This window comes from Urocampus carinirostris, chromosome 9 (assembly GCF_059441175.1).
Source record: "Urocampus carinirostris isolate Australia breed hairy pipefish chromosome 9, RoL_Ucar_1.0, whole genome shotgun sequence".
Taxonomy (NCBI): domain Eukaryota; kingdom Metazoa; phylum Chordata; class Actinopteri; order Syngnathiformes; family Syngnathidae; genus Urocampus; species Urocampus carinirostris.
This window is the reverse complement of record NC_142357.1, coordinates 7926136-7943935: the sequence shown is the minus strand read 5'-3', so window position 1 is coordinate 7943935 and position 17800 is coordinate 7926136. Positions and strand designations below refer to the sequence as shown.

Genomic DNA, 17800 nt, shown 5'->3' with positions numbered 1-17800 from the left:
TGAACCAATTTGTGAAATGCTCAGGTAACTATGTTGCCTTTCACATTTGAATACAATTTTCTTGTTCATTTATATATATTTGTATGAATTTATTCAGTTTTTTTGTTTTACATATGGCAAGATTGGTCCCCATAATGTTTTTGTACAGTGGATCCAACTATGCATTATACATTTAGTGAAATTTATTAATAAGGTCAAAAATCAGTGGCTTACACTTATGAAGCAGATCAATGCTGATTGCAGAACTTGTGCTTCATCTGTGGTCTTTGTGGTTAGGACCAAGCAGCGCATCTGCATATATTGGTTGTTGCTTGGCTCATTTGGGAACACACTAACACAACAACTCCAAATTCTAATCGAGAAGCCGGTGGCAAGACTTTGATCATCGATCCGTTGCTGAGAACCTCAGTCTGTTCTCAAGTTAGACTGCTTCAGCTACTGATGGAAAAGTCATTCTGCACTCATTTTCTCCCTATTGGCAACTTTCTATTCAAATTGGCCTCTTGAAGGCGTGATAGAGCAAATTAAATCACACCTCTTAAGCCATTTGGGTGTTACGAACCAAAAGGAGGTGCACAAAAAAAGATCAAATACAAAATCAATTTGAAATACACAGTTGGAGGAGAATACATATTTAATGAAGATTCTTGTATTGTGTTGATGCAATATGTTAATACGTGTTACCGTTGATGGATTTGGTTTCAGGAAAGCCAGCCATTAGATATGGTCTTTAGTGAATTGCACTCCATCACGAACAAATCCTGAATGAAATCGGAGAGCATAATGAAATAGGATATCACTTTCATTTTTCCTTCCAGCTCATGCACAAAGACTTTAAAATACTCTCACTGGCTGTACTTTGGTCCGTAATAGTACTTTAAAAAAAGAAAGAATAAAATAAGTGAGCTCGTTCTCTTCAGTGTTAATGGAGTTAGTGAGTTTCTGCCGATGAGACTCACATGTCTGTTTTACTGCTTCCACAGTTACTTTGAGAAGCAAAAAGCGGAGTGGCAAAAAGAGCCGCACGAGCCGGCCATCCCGGAATCCCTTGCTGCGGCCGCAGCCGCCGCTCAGCAGCTTCAGGTGTCCCGGAAACAAGACGCCCGTCAGACGGCCACCTTTAGACAGCAGCCGCCGCCCATGAAGGTATCCGCAAAATTCACTCAACGCGTTTCGTTTGCTTTGCGGGCAAGCTCATAAAACAAAATCAGTATTCATCATTCAGCATCCCATCATGGGATGGAAGTAAGCACGTAAAAAACAAGGTAATGTTAAACAACCTCCAAGGTATCTCCACAAACATCACCATCATCTACCAAGAGTTTGAATTTGTCACAAATTTTAAATAGCTTGGAGCTTTCATATCATAAGATACCAACAAGAAATTATGGCCAGAATAGCTCAAAACACGGCCACACTTGCCAGGCTAAAATCCATCTGAATAGACGGGAACATTGAAGAGAAATATAAAAATATATCTAACTAATTCAAGTGCCGTTTACTTCATTATTTTTTTTATTTTTTATTTGAGAGTCTTAGACTCTTATTGCAGAGGTGGAAGGTAAGATCCAGGTCATGGCGATGTTTTGGTACAGGAAACTTCTAGCTATCACCTACAAAGCCCTTTTGACAAATGAAGGGGTGCACATTGGACCCTACAAGGAACTGATGTCAACTGTGCGCAGACACACTGTCATATCACAAGATTATCAGGGCTGGCTAAGATTCTCCAGGTTACGGACCATGGGGCAAGAAGGAGAGGACAGAGACCGACTAAGTCACGTCCTTAGTTGTGACTCGACCAGCCAGGTGGTAAAGGAATCTGTGAACCAAGATTAACCATTGAAAACAGTTCATGCCATTTACCGGTTCCCGCACCACAGAAAAATTTAACTATTGACAAGATAATACAACATAGTCTGATTGGACTAACGATACAAAAACGGGGTGTTCTAAAAAATGTTGGTGACACAATTTGAGAATTGATACCTCACACATTTTAAACCAATTACAAGATTTGACTTTCTAAACTATAAATTGTAAAAATGCCCCAACTTCAATAAGGTTTCTAAACATTAATAGTTACTGCGGCTGTTTGTAGTTCATAACATGTCGACGCCCCATTTAAAACCAATCCATTTGTTTCACGTTTTTTACCAGTAAATGAGCAAAACAAATTTACAATACATTTTTCTGTCACCATTTTTTAAATTTACATTTCTTTCCTTAGATTTTATCTTTGAAGGGACAGTGTGTATTATATAGCGCTTCCTTGTGGTAAAAAAAAAACTTAATATGTGGCTTATCTAGAGGAAGCTGAGACGATTGTCTGCCCTCTTGCTGCTACGGATAGCCACAAACCAAACACCTTGCGAAAGGCTTGGGAAAAATACGAGAAGAAAAATGTTGAGGTTTGGTCATTTTCGGTTGCACTACACAATACAGCTACATGTAGTGGTCAAATAATGCACATGTCTCTTAAAAAAATCAAATGTATTCTTTGAAGTTAAAAAACAAAAGTAAAAAAACGTGCATCACACAAACACTCAAACTGGCTATCAAACAACCGGAGAAAAAAAAGAGAAAAATTATATACTCGTAAATATTATTGTTGATACATCAAATACATTTCATTTAAATCCTCGACTTAGTTTGACTTTTATTGCCTTAATGCCTCATTTGTAATTGTATTAATTTCTACAATGTTTTCCTGTTTTGCATTATTGAGTTGCTCTGTTATTTATTTCGAGTAAAACATTTCCAGAAAAGTATCCATAGGAAATAAAATTTAACCTGATGGTTTCCATCTTTGATCGTAGTTTTTTGTATGCTCCTGTTCAGCTGGCCAATAACACTCACTCTTTATATTGAGCTATATTTATCGATGAAAAGTTCTTAGGATTAAAATGTGGGGGGTTTAATGAAACAGTGCTATTATAAACCAAATATCCAAGGCATTTTGAAATTACAACTCATCATTTTTTTTCTGGCAGAAAAAAAGTGTACAGGCGCTCCCCTACTTACGACCATTTTGGTAGATTCGAACATTTTTTTTCAGGATGTCGAAAAATATCCGGTCATTGCTGTATGTCAGGTTTTGTATTGTGTGGACCTTTTTCCGAGTGGAGGACAGAATTGTAGTGCTTCTTTCCACTGCATAGCTCTGTAAGAGGTCACCCAGCATCCACCCCGAAGAAGAAATCCGGCTTCTACTTCCTGGTTCGTGTGTAAACATGGGCAAGGTGTACCGTATCGGTAACGCGCTAAGAACTTGGACGTTTTTATTGTTTGATATCTCGTGCATTCATTCAATATGGTTGGTGTAGCGTGTAAAGAAGAGGCGACTTGTTTCTTTTTAAATGAGAGTGGAATAAGAAAGCCTGATGCGGTTGAGAAAATGGTCGGGACGCTTTTTTTTCGGCCTCTTTTTACCACCGATCTTAAAGCGCATCTTCCAAAAGTAAGTTACACTTAACTTTATTTGTCTTTAAAGCATATTATTTTATGAAAAGTTTATTTTTTAGTACAAAACAATACAGGTTACTAATACAAGCCTTAAACATACTTTTATAAACCTTAAACATACAAAATATAGCACTAAAGCAACTTACGAACAAATTCAACTTACGAGCAATCTCGTTGTAAGTAGGGCAGCGTCTGTAATTCATTGCAAGGTACAGTAAATAAAGTACAAGACATAATATTTAATTGAACTCAGTTGGAAGTTCACATGTTTTTCTTTGTTTTGTTTACTTTGTTAAGAGTAAAGCAGTTTATACTGACAGTGATTATCGCATTATCACAATCATAAAGCACACCGCACTAAAAAGCGCAGTCTTAATCATGTGTGCCATTGTTGTATTCAGTACACACTTGCCGATAAGGCGTGGGCATTATATGTGATCCACACGTTAATATTTTACCTTTAGGTGCCAATCCTTTACCCTTATTTTATCTTTGTCTCCTTTGCCATCATGTTGTCCTCTCCTACGCCCAGCTTACACTAACTAAGCACGCAGACAAGCATATGTCGTTGTGAAAATATGTTATACAAAAAAACAGGGAAATTAATTTTGATGCTCTGCGCATTTACTTATTTCGTGTGTATTTTTGAACTAAAACGAACACGATTTTAAAAGATCAGAGCAAACCTGTCCGCACTCTGTAATACTTGCATGTGTATAATGATCATTAGTACAATGCATCAGATTGACATTATCCCCTCTCAAGACATTTTGACTCTCCCCAGAAAGTAGAAAATACTTTGTTCCCCCTGACTCACGTCCCCGGCTACAAATATGATCATTTTGGGGCAAATAGTTTAAGAGACTCTTTGTAGAGCTGCTAGTGCTGTTTGTATCTTTGGTCACTGCCCCCCTACTGCAGTGGTTGTGCAATTACACTTTGAATATGTCTGCTGAGACTTTTTTACTTTTGTGGGATAATTTAACTACAATTTATACTGAAAAACAGGAAGATCAAACATGCACAGCATTATGTCGTAAAACCACTGACTGTTATTACAGTTTTTAATGCGGTGAATCCTTCTTTGGGTATAAAATGACTTATGCTACATGTTACTTCACACAATTGTTGCCGTGACAATGAATCTTATTTCCTTCACCATATCTTGTAATTTTCTTTTGGCTTTGGTAAATATATTTGGTCCATTACCATCATCTCTTCCAGTTTTTCACCAAGAATAATTGCTCAGAATAATTCGTGAAAGTAGATTTTTTTTAAAAATCTGGTAAGATTTATGAATTATTTAAAGTTTTGACTCGTGAACGCAGTTTTGATTCGCAGTTACAGTTCATCTCCTGTTATAATTGTTGTTAATGAAGTGATTTGATCCGTTTTCATCTCATCTCATTAGCCGCACCGCTTATCCTCATTAGGGTCGCGGGGTTGATCCGTTTTAGTTACTTAATTAAAACAGAAGTGAATGAATATTAAAAATGACAGGCACATTTATACAATATTGATATGTCTTTGGAAAGCTTTAAATATGAAAAGCAACAAAACAGATCTATAATCAAATGTCCTTGCAAAAATGGGCCAACACAAAGCAAAAATGACTTGAAAAATGAATCATTCATGTCAGCCCAGCAGGCGACTTAATTAGTGTTTTCGCAACAACTCCGGCTTGTTCTGCTAACTACAAGTATTAGGAAACTGCTAATAACCGACACAAAATCATTGATGGATACACCTCTGAATTTCATAATTACCTGTTAATATGACAAGATGTCAACCAATTACTATACTTCCTTTGTCAAAATGAAGGTCTAAATTTTTACTTCTTGCTATTAATATTGACAACCTTTCTTTGCCCTCATGATAGTATTACGAATAGCTTTTACGAATAGCTTTTAGGTGCTTTCCAGCTTTAGCAATTTGCTATCGACACTTTCATCCTCTGAAGCTTCCATGTACTCTTCATTATCTCTAAAGGACTGTGTGTATTATTTGCCTCATCCTAGTGGTAAAAAAACCTCATTCATTTAAAGGGATACCCAAATACTAAAACATATTTTTTTCACAAATATATATTGGACTGTCTCAGAAAATTAGAATATTGTGATAAAGTTCTTTATTTGCTGTAATGCAATTAAAAAAACAAAAATGTCATACATTCTGGATTCATTACACATCAACTGAACTATTTCAAGCCTTTTATTATTTGAATATTGCTGAATTTGGCTTACAGCTTAAGAAAACTCAAAAATCCTATCTCAAAATATTAGAATATCATGAAAAAGTATACAAGTAGGCTATTCAACTAATCACCTGAATCATCTAATTAACTCGAAACACCTTGCGAGGGTTTCCTGAGCCTTAAAAACACTCAGCTTGGTTCAGTAAACTAAATCACAAGTATGGGGAAGACTGCTGATCTCTCTGCTGTCCAGAGGACCATCATTGATACCCTCCATCAGGAGGGTAGGACACAAAAAGAAATTTCTCAAAGAGCAGGCTGTTCACAGAGTGCAGTTTCAAAGCATATCCACAAAAAGTCTGCTGGAAGGGAAAAATGTGGCCGGAAACGCTGCACAACCAAGAGAGATGACCGCAGCCTTGACAAAATTGTGAAGAAGAGCCGCTTCCAGAATTTGGGGGAGCTTCAAAGACAGTGGGCTGAAGCTGGAGTCCAGGTATCAAAAGCCACAGTTCACAGACGTGTCCGGGAAATGGGCTACAATAGCCGTATTCCCATGGTCGAGCCACTTCTGAACTCAAGACAACGGAAGAAGCGTCTGACTTGGGCTATGGAGAAGAAGCACTGGACAGTTGCAGAGTGGTCCAAAGTCCTCTTTTCAGACGAAAGCAAGTTTTGCATTTCATTTGGAAGTCAAGGCGCCAGAGTCTGGAGAAAGGCTGGAGAGGAGCAAAATCCAAGTTGCTTGAAATCCAGTGTGAAGTTCCCACAGTCAGCAATGGTTTGGGGAGCCATGTCAGCTGCTGGTGTTGGTCCACTGTGTTTCATCAAGTCCAGAGTAAATGCCACTGTGTACCAAGAGATTTTAGAGCACCACATGCTTCCATCTGCTGAAAAGCTCTATGGAGATGAGGATTTCATTTTCCAGCATGATCTGGCACCTGCCCACAGTGCCAAAACCACCAGTAACTGGTGCACTGACCATGGAATCACTGTCCTTGATTGGCCTGCTAATTCCCCTGACCTGAACCCCATCGAGAATTTGTGGGGTATAGTTAAGAAGAAGATGAAAGACACCAGACCTGCAAATGCAAATGAGCTGAAGGCCGCTATCGAAGCATCCTGGGCATCAATAACACCTCAGCAATGCCACAGGCTGATTGCCTCCATGCCACGCCAGATTGATGCAGTAATCCGTGCAAAAGGATTCCCAACCAAGTACTGAGTGCATCAATGGACATTTTCAAATGTTTGATTTAGTTTTGCTGTTATAAAATTATTTTTTTACTTGGTCTGAGGAAGTATTCTAATATTTTGAGATAGGATTTTTGAGGTTTTTTCAGCTGTAAGCCAAAATCAGCAATATTCAAATAATAAAAGGCTTGAAATAGTTCAGTTGATGTGTAATGAATCCAGAATGTATGACATTTTTGTTTTTTTAATTGCATTACAGAAAATAAAGAACTTTATGCCAATATTCTAATTTTCTGAGACAGTCCAGTATAATATAATCATTTGTTTGTGTGTATGTATGTGTTAATGGGTCTATTGTAATTATTTTCAGAGATAATGCATTTTAAGAGGGTTTGTTTCGTCTTCGACTTCCTGAGCTCTGATTACATGTGAAGCACACCAGTACCCTAGCAAGCCAGTCACCATATTGGTTTACATGTAAACTAGTCAAAAAGGTTTTGAGTGTTTTAGCCAGGTTTTGGTAGTTCTTATGGAGAATGCCTAGGCCTTGTGTCACAGACGATTACAGCAATGGTACAACAAATGGCGAGCAGCCAAAATGGGGTGAACCGGCAAAAGTAACGTATAGAGCACTAACAGCCAGGATACGGCAGGCTAGCCGGCTGCTAAAAATGGCAAATCGTTGAAAACTGGAGGCTGGTCGGATAAAAGCATGCAGTAAGCAGCCAGGATAACAGGGAGGGGGGGAAATGGCAACAAACACTAACCCAGCCAGGAGAAAAACAATGAGAACGGCAGGCAAGCCAGCTAGGCAACTGCTAACAGGGCTAACCTAGACCAAACAATCCTGGAAGCCTTTGGGAGTCCCCATGCTAATGGGGAATTATCTGGACTATATTATGTTGATTTCAAGACACATGTCAAAAAACAAGAAAACAAAAAGGGGAAGTCACAATCACATACCTAAAATGAAGCAAAAGACAAAAAAGGTATGCACGCTATACAATACGGCAGGTAAACTTCCCGCGCGCAGCTTAAGACGATCAAAGCACATGCCTCGGGCAAATGGTCAGAAGTCCCCCAGTGACACGGTCAGCTAAGTTCCAATTACTTTAAGCGACGATGAGCTTTATGCATTCGCTGTATACTGCAATTGCCATTTATTGTTCAACTGGGAACGCCATTGTTCTGGTTGTTGTGGTCATCTGGTGATAGGAGATCAAAATGTCTACATTGAAAATTAATTCCTCGAGATCCACGGGCGTGGAATATTTTGAAACATTATCTGCATGATTTGTTGGAAGGAACATTACACATTCTGTACTTTTTTGGGGAAAAGGGGGTCTTTTGTAATCCCTTCAAAGAGCAATACTGATATAAATAGCAGGTTAAAGAATATAAAAAGAAAGTACTATTAGGTCAACAAATTAGCATCTATCTTCCGTAACCTTGAGCTTCACCTATGACATACTGTAATTGTCATCTTACTGCTACGGATACTCAAAAACCTCAAAAATGCTGAGTAAAAAAATGAGAAGTAAAATTGTGTGGTTTGGTCACTTGAGTCTCTGTAGTTTGTATTCTTACTTGTGCTTTGTAGATCTCATTTTCAGCTATACGGCGACATTCAGTGTGCTTCTCGTCTGCCTGTTGAAATAGTTCTGGAATTACGCTGCAGTTTGCTGTCAAACCTGAGGGCTATCAGCTGCTGGCTAAGCTAGCTACTCCTCTGCTAATAATGCATACTTGGAAGGAAGTACTTCTACAAAAAAGAGAGGATGTTTGATTAATCTGTCAAGTATTTGTCGATTAATTGGCAACTAAAAATGTTTTTACCTTAATGGTAAAACAGAACACTAGTGAGAATTACAATATTTTTAGGACTATAAGGCTCACTGAATGAAAAATAGTTTGCAAGAAATTCAAAGGCACCTTATATTCCAGAAGGTAGGGTACATTGAATAGAAGTTACTGTCGAATGCACAACTTCAAAAAGTGTTATTCTGATGGTGCTAGAAAATGTACAAGCTAAATACCTGAGTTAAAAAAAATCAAGGGTAGTATTATAAAAATAAAAATCGTCCCCTAATCAAACTGGAAACGCATCATTCCAATGAAATGCTACTACTTAGAGTAGGGATCTCAAACTCGACTTACTTGGGGGCCGTCAAAGCTCGAGTCGGATCGGGTTTTCCACCAGAACACCTCTGATCTAAAATGTTTCACCATTGCACTTTTAACCAAGTTTGATTCACAACATACAATTAAAACACAAAACATTAAAAAAATAATATGAAAGTCAATCAACCATTAATAAATCAATCCATAATTTGCATGGGCTGCACTTACGTGAAAAGGACAGTGTATTATCTGACCACTAGATGTCGCAGTATTAAATAATGCAACCAAAAAAGTGCTACAAAGCACAAGGAAGGACATCAACTACAGAGACCTAAAGTGACCAAAAAGGACCATAGCTACTTATTTATTTCCTAGATAAAAGGGAAACATAACAAAAAGGTGGAAAAATGAGAGAAGGAAAGAAAAAGGGGAAGAGAAGAACAAAAAAGGTTATTTTTTTGTGTGTGGTTCTTTTAGCAGTAAGATGGCGGACTATTAGTCCATGTTGTGTAAAATAAATGCAAATGTCTTAAACTACAAGTAATTTCAAATATAAAAGGTATTATCATATTTTGCTTTTTTAAAAAATCAATATATTTATTTATTTTACCACTGGCAGGCTCTTGATACACAGTCCCTTTTAATTTTCGTATTAAGGCGGGGGCCTCAAAATGTCAACTCACGGACTGCATCATCCCCCGGCCACAAGTTTGAGACCCCTGACTTAGAGTACCCATGTATAAATGAATCATTTCATTTTGGTGGTAAAACCATTTTTTAACTTGGTTTTTACACCCTAGCTCTTAAAATAGTTCTAAATCTGCACCCCATAATCAAGTGCACCTTATATCTGATATTTTTTGTGCAAAAAGGCAGTTTTTAAAGGTGTGCCTCACAGTCCAAGGCCCCTTTTTGTAGTCCAAAAATATGGTAATATTCTAAGATTCTGATTTTGATGATTGTTATCCTTCTCCTGAAATAGGCTAAGATTTATTATTTTTATTGAAAAACCAAATAACACACAGGTGCTTGCGAAACTATGTGGGCCCCCTTGAACTTTGTGACCTTTTGCCACATTTCAGACTTCAAACATCTCAAGACATAAAAATGTAATTTCTTGTGAAGAATCAACAATAAGTGGGACACAATCTTGAAGCGGAATACACTCTATTAGATATTTTAAACTTTTTTTAGCAAATACAAACGAAAAAGTGGGTGTGCAAAATGATTCAGCCCCATTGACTTATTACTTTGTAGCGCCACCTTTTGCTGCGATTACAGCTGCAAGTCGCTTGGGGTATGTCTCTATCCGTTTTGCACATCGAGAAACCGATAATTTTGCCCATTCCTCTTTGCAAAACAGCTCGAGCTCAGTGAGGATGGATGGAAAGCGTGTTCAGTTTTCAGTTCTTTCCACAGATTCTCAATTGGATTGAGGTCTGGACTTTGACTTGGCCATTCTAACACCTTGATATGTTATTTAGTGAGCCATTCCATTGTAGCTTTTGCTTTATGTTTTGGATCATTGTCCTGTTGGAAGACAAATCTCCGCCCCAGTCTCAGGGCTTTTGCAGACTCCATCAGATTTTCTTTCAGAATTTGGCTCCATCCATCTTCCCATCAATTTTAACCCTCTTCCCTGTCCCTGCTGAAGAAAAGCAGGCCCAAACCATGATGCTGCCACCACCATGTTTGACTGTAGGGATGGTGTGTTGAGGGTGATGAGCTGTACTGCTTTTATGCCAAACATAACGTCTTGTATTGTTGCCAAAAAGTTCGATTTTGATCTCATCTGACCAGAGCACCTTGCTTCAAATGTTTGGTCCCCCCCCCAAGTGGCTTGTGGCAAACTTTAAACCACACTTTTTATGTATATCTTTAAGAAATGGCTTCCTTCTTGCCACTCTTCCATAAAGGCCAAATTTGTGCAGTATACGACTGACTGTTGTCCTACGGACAGATTCTCCCACCTCAGCTGTAGAACTCTGCAGTTCATCCAGGGTGATTATGGGCCTCTTGGCTGCATCTCTGATCAGTTTTTTCCTTGTATGAGCTGAAAGTTTAGGGGGACTGCCCGATCTCGGTAGATTTGCAGTGGTGTGATACTCCTGCCATTTCAATATTATTGCTTGCACAGTGCTCCTTGGGATGTTTAAAGCTATGTAAATATTTTTGTATCCAAATCCAGCTTTAAACTTCTCCACAACAGTATCTTGGACCTGCCTTGTGTGTTCCTCGTTCTTCATGATGCTCTCTGCACTTTAAACAGACCTCTTAGACTATGACATTGCAGGTGCATTTATACATAGTACTGATTACACACATGTGGATTCCATTTATCATTGTTAGTCATTTAGGTCAACATTGAATCATTCAGAGATCCTCACTGAACTTCTGGACAGAGTTTGCTGCACTGAAAGTAAAGGGGCTGAATCATTTTGCACACCCATGTTTTCGTTATTTATTTGTTAAAAAAGTTTAAAATATCCAATAAAGTGTGTTCCACTTAATGATTGTGTGCCACTTAATGTTGATTCTTCACAAGGAATTACAGTTTTATATGTTTATGTTTGAAGTCTGAAATGTGGCAAAAGGTCACAAAGTTTAAGGGGGCCAAATAGTTTCGCAAGCCACTGTATTTAAAAAAAAACAAATCTTAAACATTTTTGGGATCATTTATTTCTCAAATCCACGCTTTGGCATACTTATGCAAACACTGCTGTGTAGTGGCGCTGAGCTGTCACTTCACAGCTGAGCATAAATATTGAGAAGGAAATCTGTGCAGTTTGGTCCCTTTGTATCTCCGTAGTCTGTATTCTTCCTTGTGCTCTGTTCCACTGGTTCTTGGTTCCACTACATAATACAGTGATATCGAGCGGTCAGTTATTATCCTTTTAATGAAAGAGTACAAAATATGTAGAACAGTGCAAACTGGAGGGCCGCACGACAGATGAGTGATTAGCCCATCCACGGCACAGTTCTGAGGTCACGGGATCAAATCCAGTTACCATCCTTCCTGTGCAGAGGTTGCATGTTCTCCCTGTGCTTGCGTGGGTTTCTTCCAACCACTCCGGTTTCCTCCCACATTCCAAAAACATGCACGTCAGGTTAATTAACCGGTCAAAATGGTCCCTCAGTGTGGATGAGCGAGTGAGTTGTCTGTCCCTGTTTGCCCTGCGACTGGCTGGCAACCAGTTCAGGGTGTCTCCTGCCCACTGCCTGAAGATAGATGGGATGGGCTCCAGCACCCCCGTGACCCTACTGAGGATAAGCAATGCAGATAATGGATGGATGGTGCATACCGGTGTTTCTCGGCTAAAAAAAGTTCATAATGTTAATGGTCTTTGTTGTCATTGATACCAACGTAGTAAACATTGTTTGCAATTGGACAAACGAGTAATAAACACTTAGAAGAGAAAGAGTGTCAGGCTAAATAGCCCAAAATAGATCCGAGCTAGTGCTTGGCAACCGGCCTCATTTGTAATAATAGTGCAATGAAAAGTAGATTAATAACATTTATCAGCAACAAACATTCGAAAAAACGGTGGATAAAAAGCAAAGAAGTCCACATTTTTCAATGCAACAGGCAAGATGTATATTTTCAATCGTAAAGACTTGCAATTGTAAACGTCTACGTGGCTTTACTGACCTTACTTAATGACGTATTGTAAGTCCAAACAAAGTAGCCCGCCATTGTTTTGATCATCACATACTCTTGCACCGGCGTAGTGAACATGAAACACGTCAGATCGGACGGCAACGGCGGTGTTTTGCATTTTCCGTTCTGTGTTTTCAGACATAACACGTTTCTCTCTTTTCACAGGCTTGCCTATCGTGCCACCAGCAGATTCACCGCAACGCTCCCATCTGCCCACTTTGCAAGGCCAAAAGCCGCTCACGCAATCCCAAAAAGCCCAAAAGGAAGCCGGACGAGTAGCTGGCCCAGGATTAGCATTTGGCTAAATGTAATATCGGTACTGTACCTTAATCGATATGAGGATCGGGGCTTAACTACATTGTGTGTGTTTTTCCCCCTGTGTTACTTGTGTGTTATATGCAACTGTATGGTTTCCTAACTTGCTTTATTATCCTTCAGTCCTAAAATAAGGGAACACAACTGTCATTTGTATTTGTCGTGTTTATTGCCTTAGAAATGGGGTGTCCAAACTGTGCCTTGGGGTCAATATGCTTACCTGTCAACCTCTGCCAATTGCTCCTCTTACTTATGATAGCAGTTCCCCTTTTTAAGTGATGATGAACAAACAAGACGCGGCACCTATTCACTCACAGCAATACACACTGTGAAAAATACCTCGACAATATTAGCAATCTAGGAGGACGTTGTCGTCTGCTACCGGTGACTTAGACGATCCGGATTCGAGCTGAGAGGGGCAGGACAAAATCGGTCTAGTAAATACCTGTACAAAATTTTTTCTACTCAATTTGAAATGATCAAAATATATTAATTGACGGGTATGTTTAACACTCATCCATATCAGTAGGTAGCAATAGATCACCATTTGGTTTCTTCTATGTCATGTACCAGAACAGGATCAGGACCCAAACGCGTGACGTTACGCACACCTTTTATTTTACGGGAAATGGGGAGTCATGCACGTTAGGCACCAGTCTGGCGTGAAATGATAGGAAGAGGCCGACAAGATCGATACCAATTGCCCGAATTGATATCGGACAGTTAGGGTTGGTACGGGACAGGACGGCACAGACATGATAGATGACGAAACAGGATATCAAAAATAAACAGGACAAACCAGACGGGAACGAAAACTGGAGGGAATAATAAACGGGACAAAAATAGACGGGAACGATACCGGACAGGGAATACCAACAGGAAACAGGACCGCGTCAAAACCCACGTCTTGTGGGGCAGAGGTTCGTTGACGGACTGACAACTGGGGATTGACAGGACTGGGTTTAAGTAGGGACAGGGAGCCAATCAGAGCCTGCAGTGTTTGGCGCCAAATGATCAGGCACAGGTGATTCCAATCGGCAATTATGACATTCTATACACTAATTATCTGCTCATGAGGTAGTACAGTATATTTACTATCTTATTAGGAGACACGTATATACTGGACTATCTCAGAAAATTAGAATATTGTGATGAAGTTCTTTATTTTCTGTAATGCAATTAAAAAAACAAAAATGTCATACATTCTGGATTCATTACACATCAACTGAACTATATCAAGCCTTTTATTATTTGAATATTGCTGATTTTGGCTTACAGCTGAAAAAACTCAAAAATCCTATCTCAAAATATTAGAATACTTCCTCAGACCAAGTAAAAAAATAATTTTATAACAGCAAAACTAAATCAAACATTTGAAAATGTCCATTGATGCACTCAGTACTTGGTTGGGAATCCTTTTGCACGGATTACTGCATCAATCGGCGTGGCATGGAGGCAATCAGCCTGTGGCATTGCTGAGGTGTTATTGATGCCCAGGATGCTTCGATAGCGGCCTTCAGCTCATTTGCATTTGTAGGTCTGGTGTCTTTCATCTTCTTCTTAACTATACCCCACAAATTCTCGATGGGGTTCAGGTCAGGGGAATTAGCAGGCCAATCAAGGACAGTGACGCCATGGTCAGTGCACCAGTTACTGGTGGTTTTGGCACTGTGGGCAGGTGCCAGATCATGCTGGAAAATGAAATCCTCATCTCCATAGAGCTTTTCAGCAGATGGAAGCATGTGGTGCTCTAAAATCTCTTGGTACACAGTTGCATTTACTCTGGACTTGATGAACACAGTGGACCAACACCAGCAGCTGACATGGCTCCCCAAACCATTGCTGACTGTGGGAACTTCACACTGGATTTCAAGCAACTTGGATTTTGCTCCTCTCCAGCCTTTCTCCAGACTCTGGCGCCTTGACTTCCAAATGAAATGCAAAACTTGCTTTCGTCTGAAAAGAGGACTTTGGACCACTCTGCAACTGTCCAGTGCTTCTTCTCCATAGCCCAAGTCAGACGCTTCTTCCGTTGTCTTGAGTTCAGAAGTGGCTTGACCATGGGAATACGGCTATTGTAGCCCATTTCCCAGACACGTCTGTGAACTGTGGCTTTTGATACCTGGACTCCAGCTTCAGCCCACTGTCTTTGAAGCTCCCCCAAATTCTGGAAACGGCTCTTCTTCACAATTTTGTTAAGGCTGCGGTCATCTCTCTTGGTTGTGCAGCGTTTCCGGCCACATTTTTCCCTTCCAACAGACTTTTTGTGGATATGCTTTGAAACTGCACTCTGTGAACAGCCTGCTCTTTGAGAAATTTCTTTTTGTGTCTTACCCTCCTGATGGAGGGTATCAATGATGGTCCTCTGGACAGCAGTCAGATCAGCAGTCTTCCCCATACTTGTGATTTAGTTTACTGAACCAAGCTGAGTGTTTTTAAGTCTCAGGAAACCTCGCAAGGTGTTTCGAGTTAATAAGATTATTCAGGTGATTAGTTGAATAGCCTACTTGTATACTTTTTCATGATATTCTAATATTTTGAGATAGGATTTTTAAGTTTTCTTAAGCTGTAAGCCAAATTCAGCAATATTAAAATAATAAAAGGCTTGAAATAGTTCAGTTGATGTGTAATGAATCCAGAATGTATGACATTTTGTTTTTTTTAATTGCATTACAGAAAATAAAGAACTTTATCACAATATTCTAATTTTCTGAGACAGTCCAGTATATCTGAGTCCCACTTCAATTTTCTAATTGATCCTAAAAATGTCAGTGAGCCCTCGTTTATTGCACGGATACGTTCCAAAATAAAGCCGTGACGGACAAAGTCCGTTAACACATGTCCTTTTTTGTTGTCGTTTGAAAAGATGATATTCTTTCTCTTCCTTTATTTTGTGGGGAAAGGTTTTTTTTTTTAATCTTTGGATTTCACGTAGAGGCACAATTCTTCAAGTCTTGTTAAAAATATAAACTCTTTGAAACTGACTTTTGGTCTTTTCTTCTGAAAGTAGCTGGCAGTGAATCAGTGAATGGGTGGAGTAGAAACATTTACTATTTTTGTTCCGATTATTATACAATAGAATACTTTTGTATACATTTAAATAAAAAGAAAAAACTAAAAACGTACTGTACACTATACCTACTCTCTGTCTAGCCAATCAGAACACAATGCTTGATGAAAATATGTGTTGTAGCAAAAACCACGAAAGTGAACCGTGTTATATCGGGGGACGACTGTAAATACAGTACCATTCCCCCCCCCCCCCATTATCTACCGTTCGCACAAAGAAAATTTAGTTCTAAAAATGAACAAGGCAAATATACTATTTGTGTGTTCTCAAAGCAAATGTGTGTATTATTTGACCACTATATGTCCCTGTATGGTGCGGTGCAGCTGAAAACGAGTGCCGAAAAGAAGAAGGGAGAATACAAACTCGGGAGACTCAAAGTGACCAAAACAAACTATTTCGTCCTCTTTTTTTAACCCAGCTTTTTTGAGGTTTTTGGGTACCCATAGCAGCAAGGTGGAGGATAATTATTTCAGAGGCTCATATCATGTAAAATAAATGTTAATTCATTGACACATTAGTATTTAAGAAAATGCAGGTTTAAATGATAGTTCATGTGCTGTATTGTTGCTTGTTTGAATCAGTATTGTTGTTTTTTTTGTATGTTTTTTTTACGGATACAAAGCACTAAATTATACACACTGTCCCTTTAAAACTGACCCCAATCAGTAAATGGACTAAGCACGCGTAATAACTTTTTTCAACCCAAAGTTAAAAATGTATAAACGGCTGCTTTTTTGTGTAGTAACACCAAAAAGAAAATCAGATTGGCTTTTTTTTTCCCCCCGCTACTCTTATTTTTTTTTTTTGCACGTGACCCTCAGTGGAAAGTTTGGACACCTCTTCCTTTAATGATGTACTGTAGATTCTTTATTTTTTTAATGCGTGCTTCTGTGATGTCCGTTGTGATATGTGCCCAAAAAAGGCGTTATTTCTACATTAAATTAAATCATGTTTTATGTTGACAGTGGTAAAGTGAATGCCAACCATATTGGGAAAAACTAATTGTGTTATAAGTTTTAATACAGTGATATGAAAATAAATGTCCCTTTTGTACTCAAACGTGTTATTTATATCCGCAAAACCTCAGAAATGAATCCAGACTTTTGGCACAGGATGTAGTCCTTTTGTTAATCGTGTAGCAATACCACACGTCCAACGGTCTTTTTCGAGAAGTGTTCCTTTAAGTCAGACGCCCCGTGGAGTGAGAATCAAAAGCCGAGAGGCTTCAAATGTGTGCAAGGAGGCGACAAACGAAGCCACAAAACCAGACCGGTAAAAAAGAAAAAGGGATCTGTGAAACTTTCCAAAATGGACGACTACTGTGATACAATTGGAGACTCCCCACGTCTCATCTTCCTGTAATGAGAAAAAAATAATACACAAGCCGAAAATGTATTCACAAAAGAAAATGTTTTTCTCCTGAACCATTAAACTTACAACCAGAATTGTTGCTTTCCTGAGTTGCATTTCATGTCCCTAAGCTAGTTTTAGCAGACATGGGTTGGAAAAGGTACACCCTGGATGCAAACAATGTCCAAATTTCCTTCCAGATGAGCTGAAAGCGCTAAAGACACAATCAAGAACATTTTCTCTCAAACCAAAATGTTTGCTTTCCTAAATTGCATTTTGTTAGTTCCAGCAGAATTTGCAGTGAATTTTTTTTTTTTTTTAACTGTTTTGGTAAGGAACCTGGATGCAAAAACCGTCTTCCACATGAGCTGAAAGTGCTGAATACACAATCACAAGGACAAAATTTCTCCCAAACCGTTAGTGCTAGAACCAG

At 39.0% G+C, this 17800-nt stretch overlaps 1 protein-coding gene across 1 annotated transcript in view; it reads left to right on the top strand.

Annotated features, from left to right (window-relative positions):
* The window catches only part of zc4h2 (zinc finger, C4H2 domain containing), a 30941-nt gene extending 13486 nt beyond the window's left edge, over positions 1-17455 (top strand). The window contains exons 4-5 of the mRNA XM_088344435.1: positions 984-1146; positions 12798-17455. Coding sequence (XP_088200561.1) covers positions 984-1146; positions 12798-12911 — 277 coding nt within the window. The 3' untranslated portion in view covers positions 12912-17455. The remainder of the gene's footprint in view (positions 1-983; positions 1147-12797) is intronic.
* The last annotated feature ends 345 nt before the right edge of the window (positions 17456-17800 follow it).